At 42.4% G+C, this 21,511-nt stretch overlaps 1 protein-coding gene across 7 annotated transcripts in view; it reads left to right on the top strand.

Moving 5' to 3' along the window:
• The first annotated feature begins 622 nt into the window (after positions 1 to 622).
• Positions 623 to 21,511, top strand: part of LHX9 (LIM homeobox 9) — a 47,806-nt gene continuing 26,917 nt past the window's right edge. The window contains exons 1-4 of one of the 7 annotated variants that reach the window (XM_033917128.1): positions 623 to 775; positions 6,120 to 6,423; positions 7,968 to 8,170; positions 11,291 to 11,649. In XM_033917128.1, the coding sequence (XP_033773019.1) occupies positions 6,244 to 6,423; positions 7,968 to 8,170; positions 11,291 to 11,649 (742 nt within the window). In that variant the 5' untranslated portion in view covers positions 623 to 775; positions 6,120 to 6,243. Of the gene's footprint in view, positions 776 to 1,886; positions 1,998 to 3,253; positions 3,354 to 3,385; positions 3,654 to 4,540; positions 4,815 to 4,840; positions 4,866 to 6,119; positions 6,424 to 7,967; positions 8,171 to 11,290; positions 11,650 to 21,511 lie in introns of those variants that run through there. The other 6 variants (XM_033917131.1, XM_033917132.1, XM_033917129.1 and 3 more) reach the window with 6 other exon arrangements.

Consider the following 21,511-nt stretch of genomic DNA (forward strand, 5'->3'; position numbering starts at 1 on the left):
GGGGGGGGGGGTTAAATTACATTCCCCGCTTTGGTATTTTAAGGAAAAATTGCACGGTGCGACAATTCCAAATTTAATCGGAATTGGTCATCAAGTGCAATTATTACATATTCATCAGTCTACCATAAGATAATATCAGACAGTATCATACCATACCCTATCTAATTTTACTGTTGCAATGCTAAAATGCATCCTTCAAGGAGCAGCGGTGGATCTGCAGCCTAAGAGCCTCAATAACATTCAGGTTAAAATATTCACATGGGGGAAATCTTTCATTCCTAACGATGCCATCAATATTCGCCCATTGCGGAATCTGCCTCTTGTTGTATTGGGTGTTACCTACTGTCTATGAACTCGTCAACTGAGGAGTTGTTTGATTGGGGGGGGGGGGAGGAAGACAAACCCAACAGCTGTACAAAAAAACAACAACACGGAATTGCTTTATATTTCTATTTACTTCTTTTTATTTGTTTTGAAGGACAAGCCTTAAAATAAGAATTCAGGTAGAACTGTCTTGCAATAGAGGTTAGGCTCGCTTAACATTTTAAGTCAATACTATATTAGAGCTTGGGAGAAGTGGAGGCGGGGGTGGGGGGGTGAACGAATTTATGCAGCACACAGCTTATTTATTTTAATTAACTTGGGGGTTCTCTGGAGGGAGAAGGAACAACCCCCATCTACTGGCAGGAGAATTGCCATCTCTCCACCATTAAAACCCCCCACCCCTCCGTCAACAAGGCAACAGTTTTGAAGGAGAGGCTGCTGGAGTCGCAAGGTAAGACGCGCTCGGTTCTTTGTGTTTCACGGCTGCTAATAATAATGTCCTCCGTTTTTTTAAACTAACAGTGATAATGGCCAATGACCTCGTGCATTCACCTTGCACATTTGGTATATTCTGCCTCTGTCGATCAAAGAAGCCTATCGCGTTCCCTCGTCCTTGGAAGCGGGCATTAACTCCAGGCTTAGCCTACTGTTTCTCTAACTGGCGCTAGGGTTTAAAGTCTGCTCTAAGCCAGCGTTAGCCCGCTTCACGCAGCCTAGAGAAATCAGAAAAACGTTTCTGTACACTTGACTGGAAAATAACAATGTGAAATGTTAAGGATCGGTGGCATATTGCTTCCCCTGCTCGGAAGTCTAATGAGAAGTCTAAAGTCTACATTCTCGTGCGATTTGGAGTCTCCATGTGCGCTTCTAATCTCCTAGATTTTCACACAGTTCTTCTTTTAATAGTGCCACTAGCTTACATGGGTTGTCATATATATATATATATATATATATATATATATATATTTTTTTTTTTTTTTTTTAATTATTTTAATTTTAGAGATTTTATTGGACGCACTTTGTGATTTCTCTCTAGCTATGGAACGTTTTAATAAGACTGATATGTTGTGTAAAGAATTGTTTTTCTATTCTTTGTTAAATTACTTTGAATTTCCATATTTTATTGCTATTTCATTGCGTCAGACAATCATCAGAAACAAGAAAGGAAATCATAAATTATTGTAAACAGATGAGCGCTGGAGTTTGAAACCAAATATATTCTTAATTGGGTAGTTGCTACGTCATCGATTGCTTTTCTCGTCTTTTAATTTACCTTTTGGTACAATGGCTATAGCACAGGAAAACATACTTTCTTGTTTTTGTTTTTTTTTTTTTCTACAAAATGTAAAGATTATTTTTGTGCATTTCGTTACCAGTATAGCGCATACGGCACAAAAAAATCTTAATATTGAAAAAGGAATAAAGGCAATTAATACAGATGAAAAAAAAAACAGTTTCTTTTTCTAGAAAACACTCAAATAATTGGGAGGTTAACTGGTAACGGGATCCCGTTCTCTCTCTGGTCTGCATTGTTCCTGCGGTTAGCAATTAGTATATAATATCATGCCATGATATCAGAGAACCGTCTCCATAATGAGACTCCAGATCGTGTCTAATAGAAGAGACCCCTCGCTTTTTCTTCTTCCTCGGGCTAAAGCCACATTTCGTTCAAGGTAGAAACGCAGTCGTTTATTGTATAGGCGCTATCTTACACTTATACAGTCATGAAATATGGGAGCAGTGTTTGGCCTGAGTCCTGCTAATTACCCTTTACGCTGCAATAGGCTTTAGCCTGTAGCCTGGGGCAGAAAAAAATATGCAAATGACACGCGAACTGTCCCATGAAAAGGTAAACTGCAAAGGCTGAGATTGAGTTTAGTGCAATAACCTTTCGATGACAATAAGAAAAGGCAAAGGAATTTTCACGTTATTGGTTTGTTTAGTGAAAGTATACAGTCAGGAAAACTATCTATAATTAGTCTAGCTAATCCGGGCTATTTACGTCAGTACAAGCGTTCTTCTGCTTTACTTATTATCATTAGCTTAAAATAGTTAAACTATATATAAATAAAAGGACTTGGTAAATATCGCGTTATAATTGTACAAACTCCATCACCATGAGAGACAGGAATAACATCATCTTTTTTCTCCTCCTACAACAATTTTGTTTGGTTGCTAATAATGGCTAAAAGAACGCTGAGAGATTAGATTCTAGATTAATTTGGTTGTGGAAGATTCTTGCCGTATTCATTTTTTTAAAATTTATTCTACGAAAAGTCCTAAGGATAGAACCGAATGCCTGCTCCTTAAAGGAAACGTGCTAGCGCTTGCTAAGAGCCATAGTGCGAAATAACAGAAACAAATCCCCATTGTCTTTATAACCTTTGGGAAATAGAAACGCATGCTTGATGCTGGGAACGAACTTTTTGATCCCGCAGCTCCAGGAATGTAACCTGGTTTTCCATCCACCTCCTGGGGCTCTAATAAGAAAACGCCTAGAATTGGCTGAGTTTCGGCGCAGCTCTGCAGCAGCCAGCGCTTGTAGTGGATGAGGGCCCGCTGCGAAGTTCTTAGCCCAACCAAAAAAGAGAAACTTACAAGTTATTTCGCACTTTTCGTGACACTTTTCGTCTCATTTCATATCATTGAAACGAAAAGTGTCAAGACAAGTGTGGAATAACTTGTAAGTTTCCCTTTTTGGTTGGGCTGAGAACTTCGCAGCGGCCCCTCGTATCTTTAACAATTAGTTGACGGAGCAAAAGTCATGCACCCAGTGGTAAGGGGATTTAGCCTTTTCTGAGTTTTGTTATTGGATCAAACCAATTATTCATAACAGAGTCATTGAACTAACATAGATTATGGAAATGTCACAATACTTTTTACAAGCCACCTGAAAGCTTAAAGAAGCGTTGGTGCACCTGAATGTTTGCGCTGAATGGGGGAGAAAACGGTCAGCCAGACACCCTCCCCTCCCCGAGAAAAAGAGTGCGAATACCCCAGCTTGCAGGGTACAATTTCATTCAATGCAGGTAACAGCGTTTCTTTCGTTGCCACTCCATTGCAAACAGCAGAGAAGCCCCTTTCTTGGGTTAGTAAAATGATGTAACATCACAGAAGGGGATAGGATGCGACGGAAAGCTGCATGTTTAATCGGGACTGGATCAAGAGCAGACCCTTCTGGTTTTGCTCTTGGCTTTGCTTGCTCAAAAACCATGCCTGGCTGTCCGCGACCGTGTTACTCTTCAAGTATTCCTGTACGTGGGAAGGTTAACACCAGAAAGCAAAGAACGAAACAGAAACGAGAACGAAATAGTGGCATAATTATTGTAGTAAGTATTCCTCCGGATTTGTCAATCCAGCCCGTGTATTTCTATAAAGAGACTCATGAGAGGTTAGAAAAATAAACAGACAAATCAGTGAGAATAACAGAATGGCATCTATTCCCGTATATTTGTAAAGAGGGTGAGGGGGAAACACTTAACATACAAAGAAAAGAAACCCTGAAGGAATTCTCATCTCAACTAGTGGCCACAGAATCCTAACTTGAATTCGAATCAAATTATCTCTAAGACACCCAGTTTGGACCTCAGATGTCAGCAGGTGTAGAGAGGTCACTAAACGGAATCCATATTGTCCTAAAGGAGGTTTCCTCGGTTTTTGCTTTGGTCTTTCTATACTATCAGCTACATCCGAAATATTATGATTCCCCCCCTCCTCCCCATTAATTATTATTAGTTTTTTTTTAAAAATTTGTTTTTTTTTACTCCATATTATGTGAATTATATTGAGACTGGAAAACAGAAGGGAGGCTGCTAACAGGCCTCTGTTCCTCTTTTCCCCGTGTATTAGTCGGGCTGATAGACTTGTTTTCTCTAAGGACACCCCGCCTTTATTTACTGAAACCTGTTTATTGGTTTACTTGCCAGAAGACTGCCTTCTTACCTTTCCCAAAGAAAAGATTTTCCGTGACTGTGTCTTGCCTTCTGCCTATCTATTGCTGCGTTATCTTTTGGAAGAAAAAAAAAAACAACGAAAAAAAAGATTTACACTCAAAGGACTAATTCCATTACTTACTGTAAATAGCAGCCCCGCTGTCAAAGATCTAATATGCCAAGAGGGGGGAAAAAATCCGGTTTATTTCAGTTGATTAACTTCAATTTTTTTTTTTTTTTTTTCTTGAAAATGTTTTTTTTTTTTTTAAATGAGCGGTATTCTGACACTCTGCAAATAACGTCAATTTCCGCTGCTTTGCATGGAGAGGAGAAAGGCAGCCCATGTCCTGGGATGGGCCCGTGGCAAGAGGTGACTGCAGATTGCACTCCCGCCCCCTCGGGAGGAGCCATTCGAAGACTCTGGAAAGGAAACAGGGCTTTGCTTGGTTGATTTTTTTTTTAATTTTTTTTTTTGGTGTGCGTTTCCGCGACCTGTGCTGCTGGGTCGTGTGGGAGTCCCCAAGGAACAGTTCTGCCGCCAGGAAGATTCTTCCGAAGGTACCGAGGTGTCAGGAAACAATTGGTAGCTGGCAACACCTAGTGTGAAAAGTAAAAAAAAAAAAAAAGACAGAAAGAAATTATATTATATCCTAATGTTGAAATTAAACATGCTGTTTTTTCCCCCCAAAGCATAATAAATTCTCCTTTTAGATAGCGCAATAACGTTTAGGAGGATGAGTAATTTTAAAGATTTCGGAGGTGATTTTTAGGATTATTCGGGCAAATGCACCATTTACATGAATTTTGTGAAGCCCAAATCTACTCTTATTCCGTGAAAGACGACAGTCTGAAAATAAAAATAAAAAATTGGGGTACTCCATCTTCCTCTGTACCTTTTGCTACTTTGATATAGTTTTATGGTACTTTAGGATTATTATAAAACTATTAAATAAAAATCTCTCTCTCAAACTGGAAGTGTAAGACCTGATGGGTAAGATCCAGAACGAACTGGTACCTAGTATGATATTTTGCAATTTTGGATTCCATGTTGTTATCGGGTTTAGAAACAGAAAATTTTTTTACATGGCCCAAACCTATTTTAATGAAAGTACTTTTTTTATTGTTACTGATATGAATATTGCGTTGCACTTTTTGTTAGTAATGGAAAATCAATAAAGATTAAAAAAAAAAAAAAAAAAGAAAGTATTTATTTCTATGGCTTTTTCAGAAACGCACTCTTCCTATCCTCTCAACAACATTGCTCTGTATGCTTTAAACTGTGTAAGTTACCTATCACAAAGCCTAGCATAGGAAAAAGAATCAATAACTTTTTATTCAATTTTTAATACAAAATCCACTATCTGATGTAAAGGCTGCGGGAGATGGTGCTGGTTCGTGTATGTATATGGGTGGGAGGGGTGGGGGATGAAGAAGGTTCGGATCTAAACTTCCCCCAATCCCAATGTTTGTCAGTGCTTGCTTATCGCTGGGGGTTAAGAAAAGCATGACAGGTCTTTGTTGTCTGAATAAAAATCAGTGGCAGTTCCAGGGAGGGAACTCCTCCTACAACATTATTGAGAAAAAAAAAAAAAAAAGGGCTGGCTTTAGTCTCAACAAATTGGACACCACTCCAGAGCCAGTATTCCCAATTCCAACCTCCAGACGCTGGAAGCTGTAACACAGCCAGGGAGGTCCTGCAGAATTTGGTCTCTTCTCTAGCTCTTAAAAAGAAAAAACGTCATCTGCAGGCCCAAGCAGTATCTATGGTTTTTTTTTGCCATTTCATTTGCCTCTGTCCGATCAGACTGTAGATCTAGAACTTTTTCTTGTCCATAATTTGTTTGCTTTCTTGCATATCTCTAGGACACTCTTCGGGGCGCGCTTCCCCCCCCTTTTGTGGGTGCCGGGGGGGCGGCCTTTCACAAAGCGCCGTGCGGTTGGCAGAGACCTGGTGGATTTGGACTAAAGAACGCCGGGGGTTCTGTATATGGAAATAGTGGGGTGCAGAGCGGAAGAACCCCCGTGTGCTTTCCGTCCGGCAGTCATGCTTTTCCACGGCATCTCCGGGGGCCACATCCAAGGGATCATGGAGGAGATGGAGAGGAGATCGAAGACTGCGGAGACTCGCTTGCAGGTTAAGGGGGTGCAGATGAACGGGAGAGAAACGGTAAGGAAAAAAAAAAAAGAATCCAAGAAGTCATGTAAACTCATCAGCTCATTTGGTTTTGCCCTTTCTCACCTCCTGCTTGGAGAGAGGACCATAGAGATCTCCATTTTGCAGTTTTAATTCAGTTCAGAAAATCCACAAGTAGCTAAAGGTGGAGAGGGCCGGGTTATTCCATCTAAAGCTTGTTAACCTTTAACTTAGACCTCTAGAGATGTTGCTCTTGTGTCAAGAATGTGAAATCTCCTCGGGTTTGTATTTAGTTTTAGGTGGTAAACCGAGTAGAAACCAATTGGGGTGGGGGGAAGGAAACTGGGCGAGAGCTGACTAGATTCTGCTATGTTTAAAACTGTTTTTCTGAAAGCGATGTCTTCCTTTGATTTTCTCCCCTTCAGAATTTAATTATTTTCTCAAAGGTCCACGTCAGTATTAAAGAAATAAAATCTATGTGGAAAATGTTAAAGGTTTTGAAAGTGGAAAAAAAGGGGAAAGTCTCTGTTCCTATCAAATTATTATTATTATTATTTAAACTAAGTATCACAGTCTCAAAATGTTCCAAACCGAACCAGACAAATTCTTAACGAATAGCATTTTGTAAAACTAAGCTTATAGGCAGATAATTAATTATCAGCCTATCTGCAGTTTATTTAGGGCTTAAAGGTTGGGAATACAAGACAGAACCATTTTTCCTAATACCAATTCACAAAATATTTTAACTGTAAAGTTTAGAGGATGCTAATATATATATATATATATATATATATATATATATTCTGAGATAATTTGCTATCCTATTTTCATAGTCTCATTTTTCATGCATTTTTAAAATTTGTTTCACACAGAAAGGATTTACACAATTTAAGGGCCCATGAAGTTCAACATCTGAAAATTCTCACCTCTATGAAACTAAAATATCCTACTTAATTAAATTTGATAAAATGGAAGCGATCAGAAATCTTGCAAGGCGTCAGGCCATAGAGATCTTGCGAGTAGCGGGAAATCCCATTCACCACCCAACTTCTGCAATTAAGTTTAACTTTGTGTCTAACAAAAGCTTGAACATTGAGGTGAAACCCAGTATCTTGGGAAAATCTAACGGAACAAATTATCTGGGGGGTGGGAGGCTATATTTTGTTTTCCGAGATTCCCATGGTATTATCAATATTATAAGTTTTGATATAAACCCCCCTCCCCAAACATATTGTTTAAGTGCCCGTGCCTTGTACAGGGGTTCACAAGTCAACCAGAATGGCTCTGAAATAGGTGAATTTGATTTTCAAAGTGGAGGGCGGTTAATGGCATATTATGCACATAATTTATGCACACATTGTCCTAGAATCTTCAAGGAAAAAAATCATGCTGGGATATTTTATTTAGACCTATATTTGAAGGCCACATCTACAACAGAAGCTACTAGGTCTTAAATCCGACTTTCCGCAGAAAAGTTTTGCTCTGCACTAGGCATCAATAATTATGATGGGGTGAACCAGAAAGTGTCCTTTCCTCTCCCTTTATTTATTCTGCACTCCCCTGTTGTTGTTTCACAGAGTTTGCCCCCCATGAGCCCTGAAAAGCCTGCTTTATGTGCTGGTTGTGGAGGGAAGATTTCAGACAGATACTACCTGCTTGCTGTGGACAAACAGTGGCACCTCCGGTGTCTTAAATGCTGTGAATGTAAACTGGCTTTGGAGTCGGAACTCACCTGTTTTGCCAAGGATGGTAGCATTTACTGCAAGGAGGATTATTACAGGTACATATATAGTTATACATATTACGCTGTCCAGAAATTGTTAATCCAGAAACAAGATGTATGATAGAAAATGGATATTTGGAAGTAATAACACTTGCTGAAGATTTTTTTTTTTTAAACTTAACTTAACTTAATTTTTTTTTTTTTTTTTTTACTCTTTCCCCTTCTATTTCAAAAACTGTGCAGAACTCTGGGCAAAATAACAAAACACTTAAGGAGTTCTGGAAAGCCCTGAATGCACAGTTGTGGCTGTAGAGAAATGACTTTATTTTCTGCTTAAGAGCTGCCTCGCATCAGATTAAAAAAAAAAATAAAAATCTTATATTTATTAAACAAAAATGGTTCAGGTATAAGGATGGCACCCAAGGGGCTGTCCATACACCTGAACATGACAACAAACAAGGTCAACACAATCCTTACACTTGTCGCCCCTGAAAATGTTAACAAGGTGATCCTTCCCCTTCTTTCATTATTTTGATACCTTCGTTCCAGGCACTGAGCACCCTGGCACCATCTTACATCTGATGGCACCTTTGTTTGGATTAAATTACTAGTTTTTAAAGTAATCACACTGATAAGGTGCTGAATCTCTGTCTTTTAAATTTTGTCTCTTCGGATGTAGAGTCTCGCTTTTTTGTTCATTCTGCTTTCAGAGTTCTGCAGTAGGCCCGTTTTTCTAATAGCTGAAATCAAAAGGGACAACAAAACGGCTTAAGGCCTGATTTATCAAGGTCTGCTACCCAAGTCCTTATTAATAGTTCAGTTTCCTTTATCTTCATTTATGCATCTTTGAGAAAGGAGTGGGTGTGCATTCAGAACTTACCTGCAGAAATTAGACCAATGCTCCGGCCGCATCTATATTGGAATCTTATTTGCTGCATCTTAATGAGATTTTCAGAATAAACTCTTTCTCCCTTGTGTATCAATATCTGAAGTTTAAAACATATTGGGGTCCTTGTATTAAGGTGCACTAACCGATTTAGCGTGCGCTAACGATTAGCGTGCCCTAAATGGTAGAGCGCCCATTATATTCTATGCCACGCCTTAGTAAAAGGACCCCTTTGCGAACTGAACAGTATCTTCAGCCTAATACTTTTCCATAAACACCTACTCACTTACTGCTAAATTCCTGCCACTGCCCTTTAATATCCCAGATTTCTAGTGTGACAAAATCTTTGGAACACGGGACGATGGCGTAAACTGTGGGCATTCAGTATTCTTGGTATTAAACTATACAGCAGGGGGAGGGGGAGGGATAGATTTATGCTTGTGACTTCAATTATGCCATTGGCAGCCAAAAATTGCCCTGTCCTGTGTAGACCTAATTTAATGCAGAATGAAGCTCATCTGCCAGTGCTAGCTTGGTGCAGTGGTGCAGCATGGGGCAATTTCAGGGTCGATACAAAATTAGAATTGCATAAATCCAGTTTTCAGAAACAAATAAAACTAATGTTAGAAAGGCACTTTCTGAAGCACTTCTTTCAGTAGTACAATACAGGAATTCATGGCCCTGTACTAATGTCTGTCCAACAAGAATGTCAGACAGGGAGTGTGTGGCGCAGTGGTTAAAGCTACAGCTCCCTGTGACCCTGGGCAAGTCACTTAATCCCTCCCATTGCCCCAAGTACATTAGATAGAATGCCAGGACAGACAGGGCAAAATGCTTGAGTACCTGAATAAATTCATGTCAACTGCTCTGAAGTCCCTTGGGAGAACAGTATAGAAAATTAAATAAATAAATGTTTTAGATTGAATAAGCAACCAGTTATATACTTCTAGTCAAATGTTATAAGACTTCATTATAAGAGTGGTGGACACCTGGAATGCCCTCCCAGATGAGATTATTGCGGAAACGACCGTCCTAGGCTTCAAGAGCAAACTAGATGCATATCTCCTTAAGAGAGGCATGTAATGTAATGTAATGTAATTTATTTCTTATATACCGCTACATCCGTTAGGTTCTAAGCGGTTTACAGAAAATATACATTAAGATTAGAAATAAGAAAGGTACTTGAAAAATTCCCTTACTGTCCCGAAGGCTCACAATCTAACTAAAGTACCTGGAGGGTAATAGAGAAGTGAAAAGTAGAGTTAGAGGAAAAATAAAAATAAAATAAACATTTTAACAAGACAGCATTGATCTAAATACTTTGGAAGGTAGAAGAGAGGAGAGAAAGGAATAGAAGCAGAAGGGGGAGCCGTTGAACAGTAGAATTCTGGAGAAATTTAAATGATAGAAATAGAACAAAACAAAGACAAAAGGCAAAACAATATATAAGATTAAAGATAAATCATAAGCTGGAAAGAAAAATAAAATAAAACTTTGTCTTCAATCCACGGTTATGGTATGACTATAAATTATAAATTATAAATTATGGTGGACTATAAATTACGACAGGTGTACACCTGGCAGGGCCTCCACGTGTGCAGATCGCCGGACTTGATGGACCGAAGGTCTGATCCGGAGATGGCAGTTCTTATGTTCTTATTAAAAAAAAAAAATCCTTTCCCTTCTCTCACCTGCTTTACCCATTTAAGTATCATCTCTCTAGATCGTGTAGTGAGCCCCCTTCTCTCTCCTCCTTCCATCTTGATTTCAAAAGTAGATTCTCATTAGGTTACCAATGAATCCACAAAAAAGTTATTTTGCTGAACCAGAAAGAGCAATTGCTGATATCTTTATTTTTCACCACAGGCAGACATGATTGATTGATGATTTATTATTGTCACACAACATGTTAAATGGATGCTCTTCAGCTTGTCCCTAGATATTAGAGGTGAGAGATTTCCCCTCATACCCTCCCCCTCCCCCAACAAAACCCGTTCTTCAGAATGGAGATTCCTTTGGTAGAAATCATTAGGCTGTTTTAGAGCCTGGGCCATTCCTGCTTTTTATACCAGCGTGGCAGATGCAAAACAGTTTGTCACTTTGGCAATCTAAGGACTGGGTTAGAGCTGAATGGTAAATTAGAAAAATTAAACCAATAAAATTGCATGTTGCTAATAAAACAACAACAAAAAAAAAGTGTGATGCTAAGGGGGTTAGCACAGAACTGAGTGCTTGAAGAAAGAGCCCCTTCCACTCTGTATGTCTTGCTCAAGCTCACTTTTTGTCTTCAGGAGGTTCTCTGTGCAGAGATGTGCCCGCTGCCACCTTGGGATCTCAGCCTCCGAAATGGTCATGAGAGCCAGGGAATCCGTTTACCACCTGAGCTGCTTCACTTGCACCACCTGCAACAAGACTCTGACCACAGGCGACCACTTTGGCATGAAAGACAACCTTGTTTACTGCAGGGTCCATTTCGAATGCCTCTTGCAAGGAGAGTTTCACCCACAGCTGGGCTACACGGAGCTGACCGCTAAAAGTGGAGGGCTGGCCGCACTGCCTTACTTCAATGGCACCGGCACTGTGCAGAAAGGGAGGCCAAGGAAAAGGAAGAGTCCAGCCCTAGGAGTGGACATCGTCAATTACAACTCAGGTGGGAATCTTGCACAAATATAACTTTCTCTGCCTAAAGAGAGGTATTTGTCCAAACACAGACGGTTCTGCTAGTCATGCCAATCAACGTGTGCTTAGCTCTATTAGAAAAATCAACATTAGCTATAATTAGGGATGGACTGTCAATTGCTTTCCTTTTTTGGTTTTAAAGAAGAAAAAAAATATATCATATTTCTTCTTTTTTGTCCGATGATAATGGTGCACGCTCTTTGAAGAGTCCCCTGGATTCTATACATGGTGATTAAAGTTGTGTGTGCAACTTTGGTCACGTGGCCAAATTGTGCACTCCATTGCATTATTTAGTGAGCAAATTGGTGATAATAACTGGCCACTAACATGCAGTTGGGGGCACTGATTGGTACTAATTAGAATGCACGTGCACCACTTTCTAAGCATATTCTATAAAGTGGGGCATGTAAATTCTAATGCGTGGATCTGAAAAGGGGGGCATGGCCATGGGAGGGGGAATAGGCGGGATGCGGCGTAGTGAGGGTAGGAGGTGCCTGGGGTGGTGGCACCCCATGCCCTCTTCTCTGCCCCCTAGCTCCTTCCTCACCCACCATGCCATATTCATGCCCTCCCATTGGCGTACCTCTTTAAATCTTCACCAGCGTGTGCAGCTTTTCTGGCCTGCTGCTCCCGCCGACGCTGGATTTCCCTCTGATGCCACTTCCTGGTCCTGCGACCAGAAAGTGATTTCAGAGAAAAGTTGCTGGCAAAGATTTAGGGCTCCTTTTACTAAGCTGCGATAGCGTTTTTAGCGCATGCCGACTTTTAGCGTGCGCTAAACCTGCGCTAGAACTAACGCCAGCAGAATATAAGTCGTTCCTTAGGATTTTGAACGGATTGAAGGGGAGAGAGATGGTTAAGCGGGAGATCAGTGAGAAGCAGGGTGCGGTAATCTAGGCATATGGATAAAGTACCTCAATAAATTCATGTAATTCTGAGCTCCCTTGGGAGAATGGTATAGAAAATTGAATAAATAGAAGGTTTTGGAAGTGTGCTCAGAGAGGAAGGGTTGGATTTTGGCAATATTATAGAGAAAGAAATGGCAGGTTTTGGTGATGTAGTGGATTTGTGCAGGGAAGGGGACGGAGGAGGGAAAGGAATTTGTTGAAATCAAAACTACCCCTCTCCCAATGTTACTACCTGTAATATTAATAAATATTCTTGCTTACTAATTATCCAACAAATATTTAACATAGTTTGTATTTAACCCTTTCAGGACCAAGGGACATATTTGTCCCATAACTTTAAAATCCTATAAATTTTGATTGGGATAGTCTACAGTTCTAAATTTGATATGTACGGATTCCATATGATACTGCCTTTATGTAAACAAACTGGTTCCGACATTCATTCATTAGCGTCGTTGCCAGATTGACGAGAAGATTCACTTGCCACACTGTCCATAAGCCAGAAGTATGATTTTTTAAATAAAAATAATGATATTTCACAAAAAAAAAATCAATTTTTTGGCATCTGCAAGCCCTTTTTACCATAAAAATGTCGTCAAAACAACAAAAATTGGCCTACGATCCTTATGGTCCTGAAAGGGTTAACCCCCTCTATTACGAACGCACAGCGTGGGTTTTAGCAGTGGCAGCAGCGGTAACTATTCCAATGCTCATAGGAATTCTATGAGCGTCGGAACAGTTACCGCCATTGTTAAAACCTGCGCTATGCATTCATAAAAGAAGGGTGGGTAAGAGTTCTGTTTAAAATTATGCCCTGGACTAAATGCATCCAAATTACACTGGCAGTGTGAGGAAAGATAAGGGAGTTAATGTATGGGAGATAAAAAGTGTGAGCCTACAGATATAATTTGTGTTCACACTTACCAATCAGAAACTTAGTCATTATATTGTAATAACTGGTCTCTAATTTAAATATTTTTTTTTAAACCAATAAATCATATCATAAGAACATAAGAACATAAGCAATGCCTCTGCCGGGTCAGACCCGAGGTCCATCGCGCCCAGCAGTCCGCTCACGCGGCGGCCCAACAGGTCCAGGACCTGTGCAGCAATCCTCTATCTATACCCCTCTATCCCCTTTTCCAACAGGAAATTGTCCAATCCTTTCTTAAACCCCATTACCGTACTCTGCCCTATTACGTCCTCTGGAAGCGCATTCCAGGTGTCCACCACCCGCTGAGTAAAGAAAAACTTCCTAGCATTTGTTTTGAATCTGTCCCCTTCCAATTTTTCCGAGTGCCCTCTTGTTCTTTTATGTTTTGAAAATTTGAAGAATCTCTCTCTCTCTACTTTCTCTATGCCCTTCATGATCTTGTAGGTCTCTATCATGTCTCCTCTGAGTCTCCGCTTTTCCAGGGAGAAGAGCTCCAGTCTCTCCAGTCTTTCAGTGTATGAAAGGTTTTCCATGCCCTTAATCATTCGTGTCGCTCTTCTCTGGACCCTCTCAAGTATTGCCATATCCTTCTTGAGGTACGGTGACCAATACTGAACACAGTACTCCAGGTGCGGGCGCACCATTGCCCGATACAACGGCAGGATGACTTCTTTTGTTCTGGTCGTAATACCATTTTTAATAATACCCAACATTCTGTTTGCCTTCTTCGCGGCTGCTGCGCATTGCGCCGTTGACTTCATTGTTGTATCCACCAATACACCCAAATCTCTTTCAAGGTTACTTCCCTCTAATACTAATCCCCCCATTTGGTAGCTGAACATCGGGTTTTTTCTCCCTATATGCATGACCTTGCATTTCCCTACATTGAATTTCATCTGCCATTTATTCGCCCACTCCTCCAGTTTGTTTAGGTCCCTTTGTAGGTCCTCACACTCTTCCGTAGTTCTAACCCTTCTACAGAGTTTAGTGTCGTCCGCAAATTTTATAACTTCACATTTCGTCCCCGTTTCCAGGTCATTTATAAATATATTGAACAGCAGCGGTCCAAGTACAGACCCCTGCGGAACTCCGCTCGTGACTTTCCTCCAGCCCGAGTAGTGACCCTTCACTCCAACCCTCTGTCTCCTGCCTGCCAACCAGTGTTTAATCCATCTGTATACGTCCCCTTCCACCCCGTGGTTCCATAGCTTCCTAAGCAGCCGCTCATGGGGTACTTTGTCAAAGGCCTTTTGGAAGTCAAGGTAAATGATGTCTACAGGTTCCCCTTTGTCCAACTGGCTGTTTACCCCCTCAAAGAAGTGCAGTAAGTTTGTTTGGCACGATCTTCCCTTGCAGAAGCCATGTTGGCTCGCTTTCATCAGCCCATTTTTTTCGATGTGCTCACAGATGCTATCCTTTATCAGTGCTTCTACCATCTTGCCTGGAACCGATGTCAAACTTACCGGCCTATAGTTTCCCGGGTCTCCTCTTGACCCCTTTTTAAAGATAGGTGTAACATTTGCTATCTTCCAGTCCTCCGGAATCTCTCCAGTTTTCAGGGATAGGTTGCAAACTATTTGGAGTATTTCCGCTATCTCATTTCTTAGTTCTTTTAGTACCCTAGGGTGGATTCCGTCCGGGCCTGGTGATTTGTCACTTTTCAATCTATCTATCTGTTGGAGGACATCCTCATGGCTCACCTCTATTGCTGACAGTTTTTCTTCTTGGTCACCATGGAAGATCACGTCGGGTTCCGGTACACTGGATGTGTCCTCGCTTGTGAAGACTGACGAGAAGAATTTGTTTAACCTGTCGGCTACCTCTTTTTGCTCCTTTATCACTCCCTTTTCGTCTCCATCATCCAACGGTCCTACTTCCTCCCTCGCTGGTTTCTTCCCCTTAACATATCTGAAGAATGATTTGAAGTTTTTTGCCTCCCTGGCCAGTTTCTCTTCGTATTCTCTTTTCGCTCTCCTAACCACTTGATGACATTCTCTTTGGTGTTTCCTGTGTTCATTCCAGTTTTCCCCAGTTTGGTCCTTTTTCCATTTCCGGAATGATTTTTTCTTGTCTCCTATCGCTTTCTTCACCTCGTCGTTTATCCATGCGGGGTTTTTTGTTCGGTTTTTTTTGCACCCTTTTCTAAATCTGGGGATGTACATATGTTGTGCTTCTTGCACTGTGCCCTTGAATAGAGACCAGGCTTGCTCTACAGTTTCTGTTTTCCTTGAGCTGTTTCTAAGTTTTTTTTTAACCATTGCTCTCATAGCATCATAGTTTCCTTTCTTGAAGTTGAACGTTGTCACTGTGGTTCTCTTCCCTTTTGCTGTACTTACTCCTAATTTGTACTGGATCATGTTGTGATCGCTGTTTCCTAGTGGTCCTACTACTTCCACTTCTTTTGCAGGTCCCCCTATTCCGTTTAGGATTAGGTCAAGAGTGGCATATCCTCTTGTTGGTTCCTTGACAAGCTGCTCCATAAAGCAGTCCCTCACAGCCTCTAAGAATTCTGTTTCCCTCGCACAGTTTGAGTTTCCAATATTCCAGTTTATCCCGGGGTAGTTAAAGTCTCCCATTACTGTCACATTCCTGTTGTTGCCTTCCCGCCTCAGTTCTGCTGCCAGATCTTTGTCGTTTGCTTCCGTTTGTCCAGGTGGACGATAGTATAGACCCAATCTTATGTCAAGGCCACTTTTTCCTGGTAATTTTACCCATAATGACTCCAGTCCTTCCGCCTTTGGTTCTATATCCACTCTGGACGAGGGAATGGTGTCTTTTATGTATAGTGCTATTCCTCCACCCTTCTTGTGGGTCCTGTCTCTTCTATAGAGTTTGTACCCTGGCAGCACTACGTCCCACTGGTTATCTTCATTCCACCATGTTTCCGTGATTCCAATGATGTCTAGGTTTTCTTTTTTGGCTATGACTTCTAATTCTCCCATTTTGGTCTTTAGGCTCCTTGCATTAGCGTACAAGCAATTTAAGTCCTGGTCTTTTCTTTTCTCTGCTGGTTTTACATGTGTTTTGCTCCTCTTACCATCCCCTAGTTGGGCTGCCAGTCCCTCATTTCTGTTCCTTTCTTCCTCATTTTTTGGTGTATCTTTTCTGATCTTTTCTTCCTCATGTTTTGGTGTATCTTTATTATCTGCAACCTGATTTCCTGATCTCTCCTGTTCCTCTAATTTTATCTGTTTGCCCTTTTTGTTGGTCAACAGCTTCTGTTGTTCGTCTCTTGCCTGTTCCCAGCATTTTTCCCGCTCAGTATCTTCTTTGGATACTCTTGTCCGAACCGTCGACGTCAGGTCGATTATCGGCTTTCCCCTTCTTCTCAGTTTAAAGCCTGCTCAATTCCTCTCTTGACGTTGTTTGCTAGCAGTCTCGTTCCTGCCTTGCTCAGGTGTAGTCCGTCCCTCCTGAAGAGCTTGTTCTTCCCCCAAAAAGTTGTCCAGTTTCTTACAAAAAGGAATCCTTCTTCTTCGCACCATCTCCTCAACCAAGCGTTTATTGCTTGTAGCTCGGTCTGCCTCTTCACGTCTGCCCTCGGTACTGGCAGAATCTCTGAGAATGCTATCTTCTGTGTCCTCAGCTTCAGTTTCCTTCCTAGGATCTTGAACTGTTCAATTAGCGTAGTCCTGCTGTAATTTCTCCTGTTGACATCATTTGTTCCCACGTGGAACAAGGAAGAGGAAACAGTCCTCTCCTCAATAATAAGTTTAGAAGGGAACAGGTACTTTTAAAGCTTCAATCAGACGAAAACGCTTTCTATTCATAACACTAATGTTTTCCTATTGTTAAAAATGTCACCACTATCATGAAATATGTGTATCTATCTATCTATCTGTAAAACAGGAGGATCACTGTATGTTACATAATTCCCAAAGGTTTGGAGATATTTACACTATATTAAAACATTTACCCCCTTCTTTTACAAAGCTATGCTAGTGGCTGCAGTAATTGCTCCAACGTCTATAGGGAATTAATGAACGCCAGAATCGTGCCTATGTAGGTGCTTTAGGCTGTCCAACACCAAAGTAGGCATGGCCAACGCTGGAAGCGGTGTTAGGCAGCCTAAAGCGCCTACATAGGTGCAATGTAGGCCTGGAAAACCCTGGTCTACATTTCTGGTGCCTATCTTTCACGTTGGCATGAGTCTGAAACCGGTGCTGATGCATGATGGCCACTTTTAAGGCAACTGCTAATTTGAGAATCGGGGTCATAGTTAAAATTTGAGGGAAACAAACCAAAATTGTGACTTGGTGTTCTTCTATAGAGTTGTCTGAAGAAAGGCCTTAGGTGCCTCCTTTTGGCAAATCTTAGGCCAGTGCTTGTGCAGCAGCCTGTGACTGTCCTCCCTAGTTTTTTGGGAGGCCAAGACCCTCAGAGCCAGGCAAGCCCTCACTTGGATTGTTCTTTTTTAATAGGACTTGACATTGGAATCTCTTGCTCCCATTAGTGGTATATAATCAGGCAGGAAAGCCAAAGCAGTTTTGAAGAAGGGCAATGTCGGTAGCCAGAGAACAACCTTTAGCTATTTTTTTTCCCATTGCATTGCTAACAATTTTTTTCCAATGAATATTTTAGCTTGAGTCTGTTGTTCAGAAGTCTGGGTACCTGGACATGTTCTCTTTTTAGAGGGCATGTCTGGGTGTCCGGATGGGTTTTCAAAACCCAGTAGTGTGTACGGGTTTTGAAAAGCAAATTGCATTGGGAGGGGCATTCGTAGATGCCCTCCTGACTGAGACAAGCAGGCTGAGGGGTGAAGCTGGGGTGTGACGTGGGCATAAGGGGGTGGGGATGGGTGGAACTGGATGGGCCTGGGGGGGGTCTAGGGGTCTGGATTTTACATATGTAAAATCTGGTAAACCTATCTAACATGGGCTCAATGGTGTATCAAGGGACGTAAGCACCTGAGGTGGTGGCGCCCAGCATCAGTGCATCGTGCACCCACTGCGCTCCTTCCTTCCATAAAATCTTCTCTGGCAGCAAGCAGTATCTTCTACCTGATGCTTACATCGGCCTCAGTTCATCCTCTGATGTCACTTCCTGGTCCCGTGACCAGGAAGTGGTGTCAAACACAGAGCTGAGGCTGGTGTGAGCAGCAGGTAGGAGATGCTGCTCACATTGATGAAATTTTGAACAGGTGGAACCCAGAGTGGTCCATACTCCCCGTTCCCCCCTTCCTAAGCCACTGAATGGGCTTAGCATGCTTACTACAGGACACATTAAAATGTCTTACAGGAATTTCCCTAGGAACATAAGAATTGCCGCTGCTGGGTCAGACCATTGGTCCATCGTGCCCAGCAGTCCGCTCACGCGGCGGCCCCCAGATCAAAGACCAGTGCTCTAAATGAGTCCAGCCTCACCTACGTACGTTCCAGTTTAGCAGGAACTTGTCCAACTTTGTCTTGAATCCCTAGAGGGTGTTTTCCCCTATAACAGACTCCGTAAGAGCGTTCCAATTTTCTACCACTCTCTAGGTGAAGAAGAATTTCCTTACATTTGTATGGAATTTATCCCCTTTCAAACTTTAGAGAGTGCCCTCTCGTTCTCCCTACCTTGGAGAGGGTGAACAATCTGTCTTTATCTGCTAAGTCTATTCCCTTCAGTATTTTGAATGTTTCAATCATGTCCCCTCTCAGTCTCTTCTTTTCAAGGGAGAAGAGGCCCAGTTTCTCTAATCTCTCACTGTACGGCAACTCCTCCCTGTTTGATTGTAAGCTCTTCTGAGAGGGACTGTCTATTACATGTTGACTGTACAGTGCTGAGTACACCTTTCAGTGCTACAGAAATGATAAATAGTAGTAGTGAGCCATAATCATATGTAAACAGTTTCTAGAACATTTTTTGAAGAAACGTATTATAGGTAGAGAATGGGCATATAAATGCTAACCAGCTATGCACATTCATATTTCTGCACATTAACTGGTTAACACTGGCTTAATGTGGTAGTATTCAGCACCTCCTAAATAGGAGGCAGTAAAGAAGGACTCCCACACTAATTAGTTGCTTCATGATAATGATAAGATTAGCATATGACCTGCAAATAAAATACAAAAAATGAAAAAGCCCTATTTTAATGCTTAGCAAGTGGGAAAGCCTTGCATTAGGATGTGTTAATTCAAGATTTTGCTATGATTTAGGGATCTCTATTAAACAAGTTGATATGCCATAAAGGGGCTCATTTTTGAAAAACATCCCCCAAAATGGCAGAAAGCAGTAAAATAGTAAATGGATTTCTTTTATACAAATGTCCAGTTCACTATGTTCAAAATTCATTTTAAAGACCTTTTTCTCTGCAATTTATCTAAATCACAATGGGGGTATATTGGGGTGATGTTTTGTCTAGGACTAGGGAGGACATATGATGTGGACAGTTTTTTGCAATAATGAAACATTGTAAAAATGTCCAGGGCAAAAAAATAGGACATTTTGAGCTAGACCTATTTCAATAACGACTAAGGGTCAGATTCTATAAATGGCGCTGAGAGGTGCCTACATTGTAGATGCCACTTGGCACAGTTGTTAATAAAAAAAAACCAACAGTCCTGTTTATAGAATGACACCTAGCGGCACCTAAGTGGACTTAGGTGTTGCTAGGCATTAGAGAATGACACGGGGAGCGATCCCCGCAGCGAACCGCTGCGTGGCTGCGGTTTGGCTGCGGATTATGGTGACCTCATTAGCAAATCGCCGCAGACGCGGGGACAAATCCTTTCACCGCCCGCAAAAACGGTGAATAGATTTGTCCCCGCAGGCCAATGTCCCCCCTTCTAGGAACCGCTATTTACCTGTGTTTCACCTGCACGTTGCCGCATTGACTCCGCCCCCCAATATACTGGCTCCTCATTTGTCAGATCAACCCTTCCTGCCAATAGAACCCGCCCCCCCCGACGATCGCCGGCAGGAAGGTGCTCAGCCCTTCATGCCGACAGAACCAGCCCTCCCCAACGATCGTGGCAGGAGGGTACCCATCCCCTCCTGCCAACCCCAACCCCCCCCACGGCCCTCCCGACGATCGCAGCAGGAGGATATCCAACCCCTCCTGCCAGCTCCCCAACAGCCCCCCTATGATCACTGGTAGGAGGGTGCCCAACCCCTCCTGCCGGCCCCCCCAACGGCCCCCTATATCGCCAATAGGAGGGTGCCCAACCCCTCTTGCCGGACCCTCCCCCAACAAACCCCGCCATCCCGAAACACCACCCTTAGTCTTACTTTCCAAGTTGGACCGGACAGCTCCTCGCTCGTCTGGCCAGCAGGCCTGCCTCCGTCCAAATGAGGCGGGCCCGCCCCTCCCCTCCCCTGCCTAACCCACAGGATCCTAGGGCCTGATTGGCCCAAGCACCTAAGGCCCCTCCTATAGCGGGAGTGGCTTTAGGTGCCTAGACCAATCAGGCCCTAGGATCCTGTGGGTTGGGCAGGGTAGGGGCGGGCCCGCCTCATTTGGACGGAGGCAAGCCTGCTGGCCATACGTGTGAGGAGCCGTCCGGTCCAACTTGGAAAGTAAGACTAAGGGGGTTCCGGGGTGGGAGGGTTCGTTGGGGGGGGTCCAGCAGGAGGGGTTGGGTACCCTCCTGCCGGCGATCTTAGGGGAGGCCATTGGGAGGACCGGCAGGAGGGGTTGGGTACCCTTCTGCTGCGATTGTCGGGAGGGCCGTTGGGGGGGGTCTACAGGAGGGGTTGGGTGCCCTCCTGCCGTGATCGCTGGGGGGAGGGGAGACTTGCAGCCGTAGCCGCGGTCACTATGCTAATCACGATTAGCATAGTGACCGCGATTAGGTACACGATTTGGTACACGATTAGGTACACGATTTGCCGCGATTAGGTACAGCGGCCGCGTCTACTTACCATGTAGGCTAACATTGTAAGCATTAAAAGTACATGTTGTGTTTGTTTTTGTATAGTTATTAACTAATATTTAACTAAGTTTTAAAGTTTTAAAGAATGTTTCCTTTATACGTAAATAAAGAAAAGTATTTAAAATCGTACCCGTT

Source organism: Geotrypetes seraphini, chromosome 12 (genome assembly GCF_902459505.1).
Source record: "Geotrypetes seraphini chromosome 12, aGeoSer1.1, whole genome shotgun sequence".
NCBI lineage: Eukaryota > Metazoa > Chordata > Amphibia > Gymnophiona > Dermophiidae > Geotrypetes > Geotrypetes seraphini.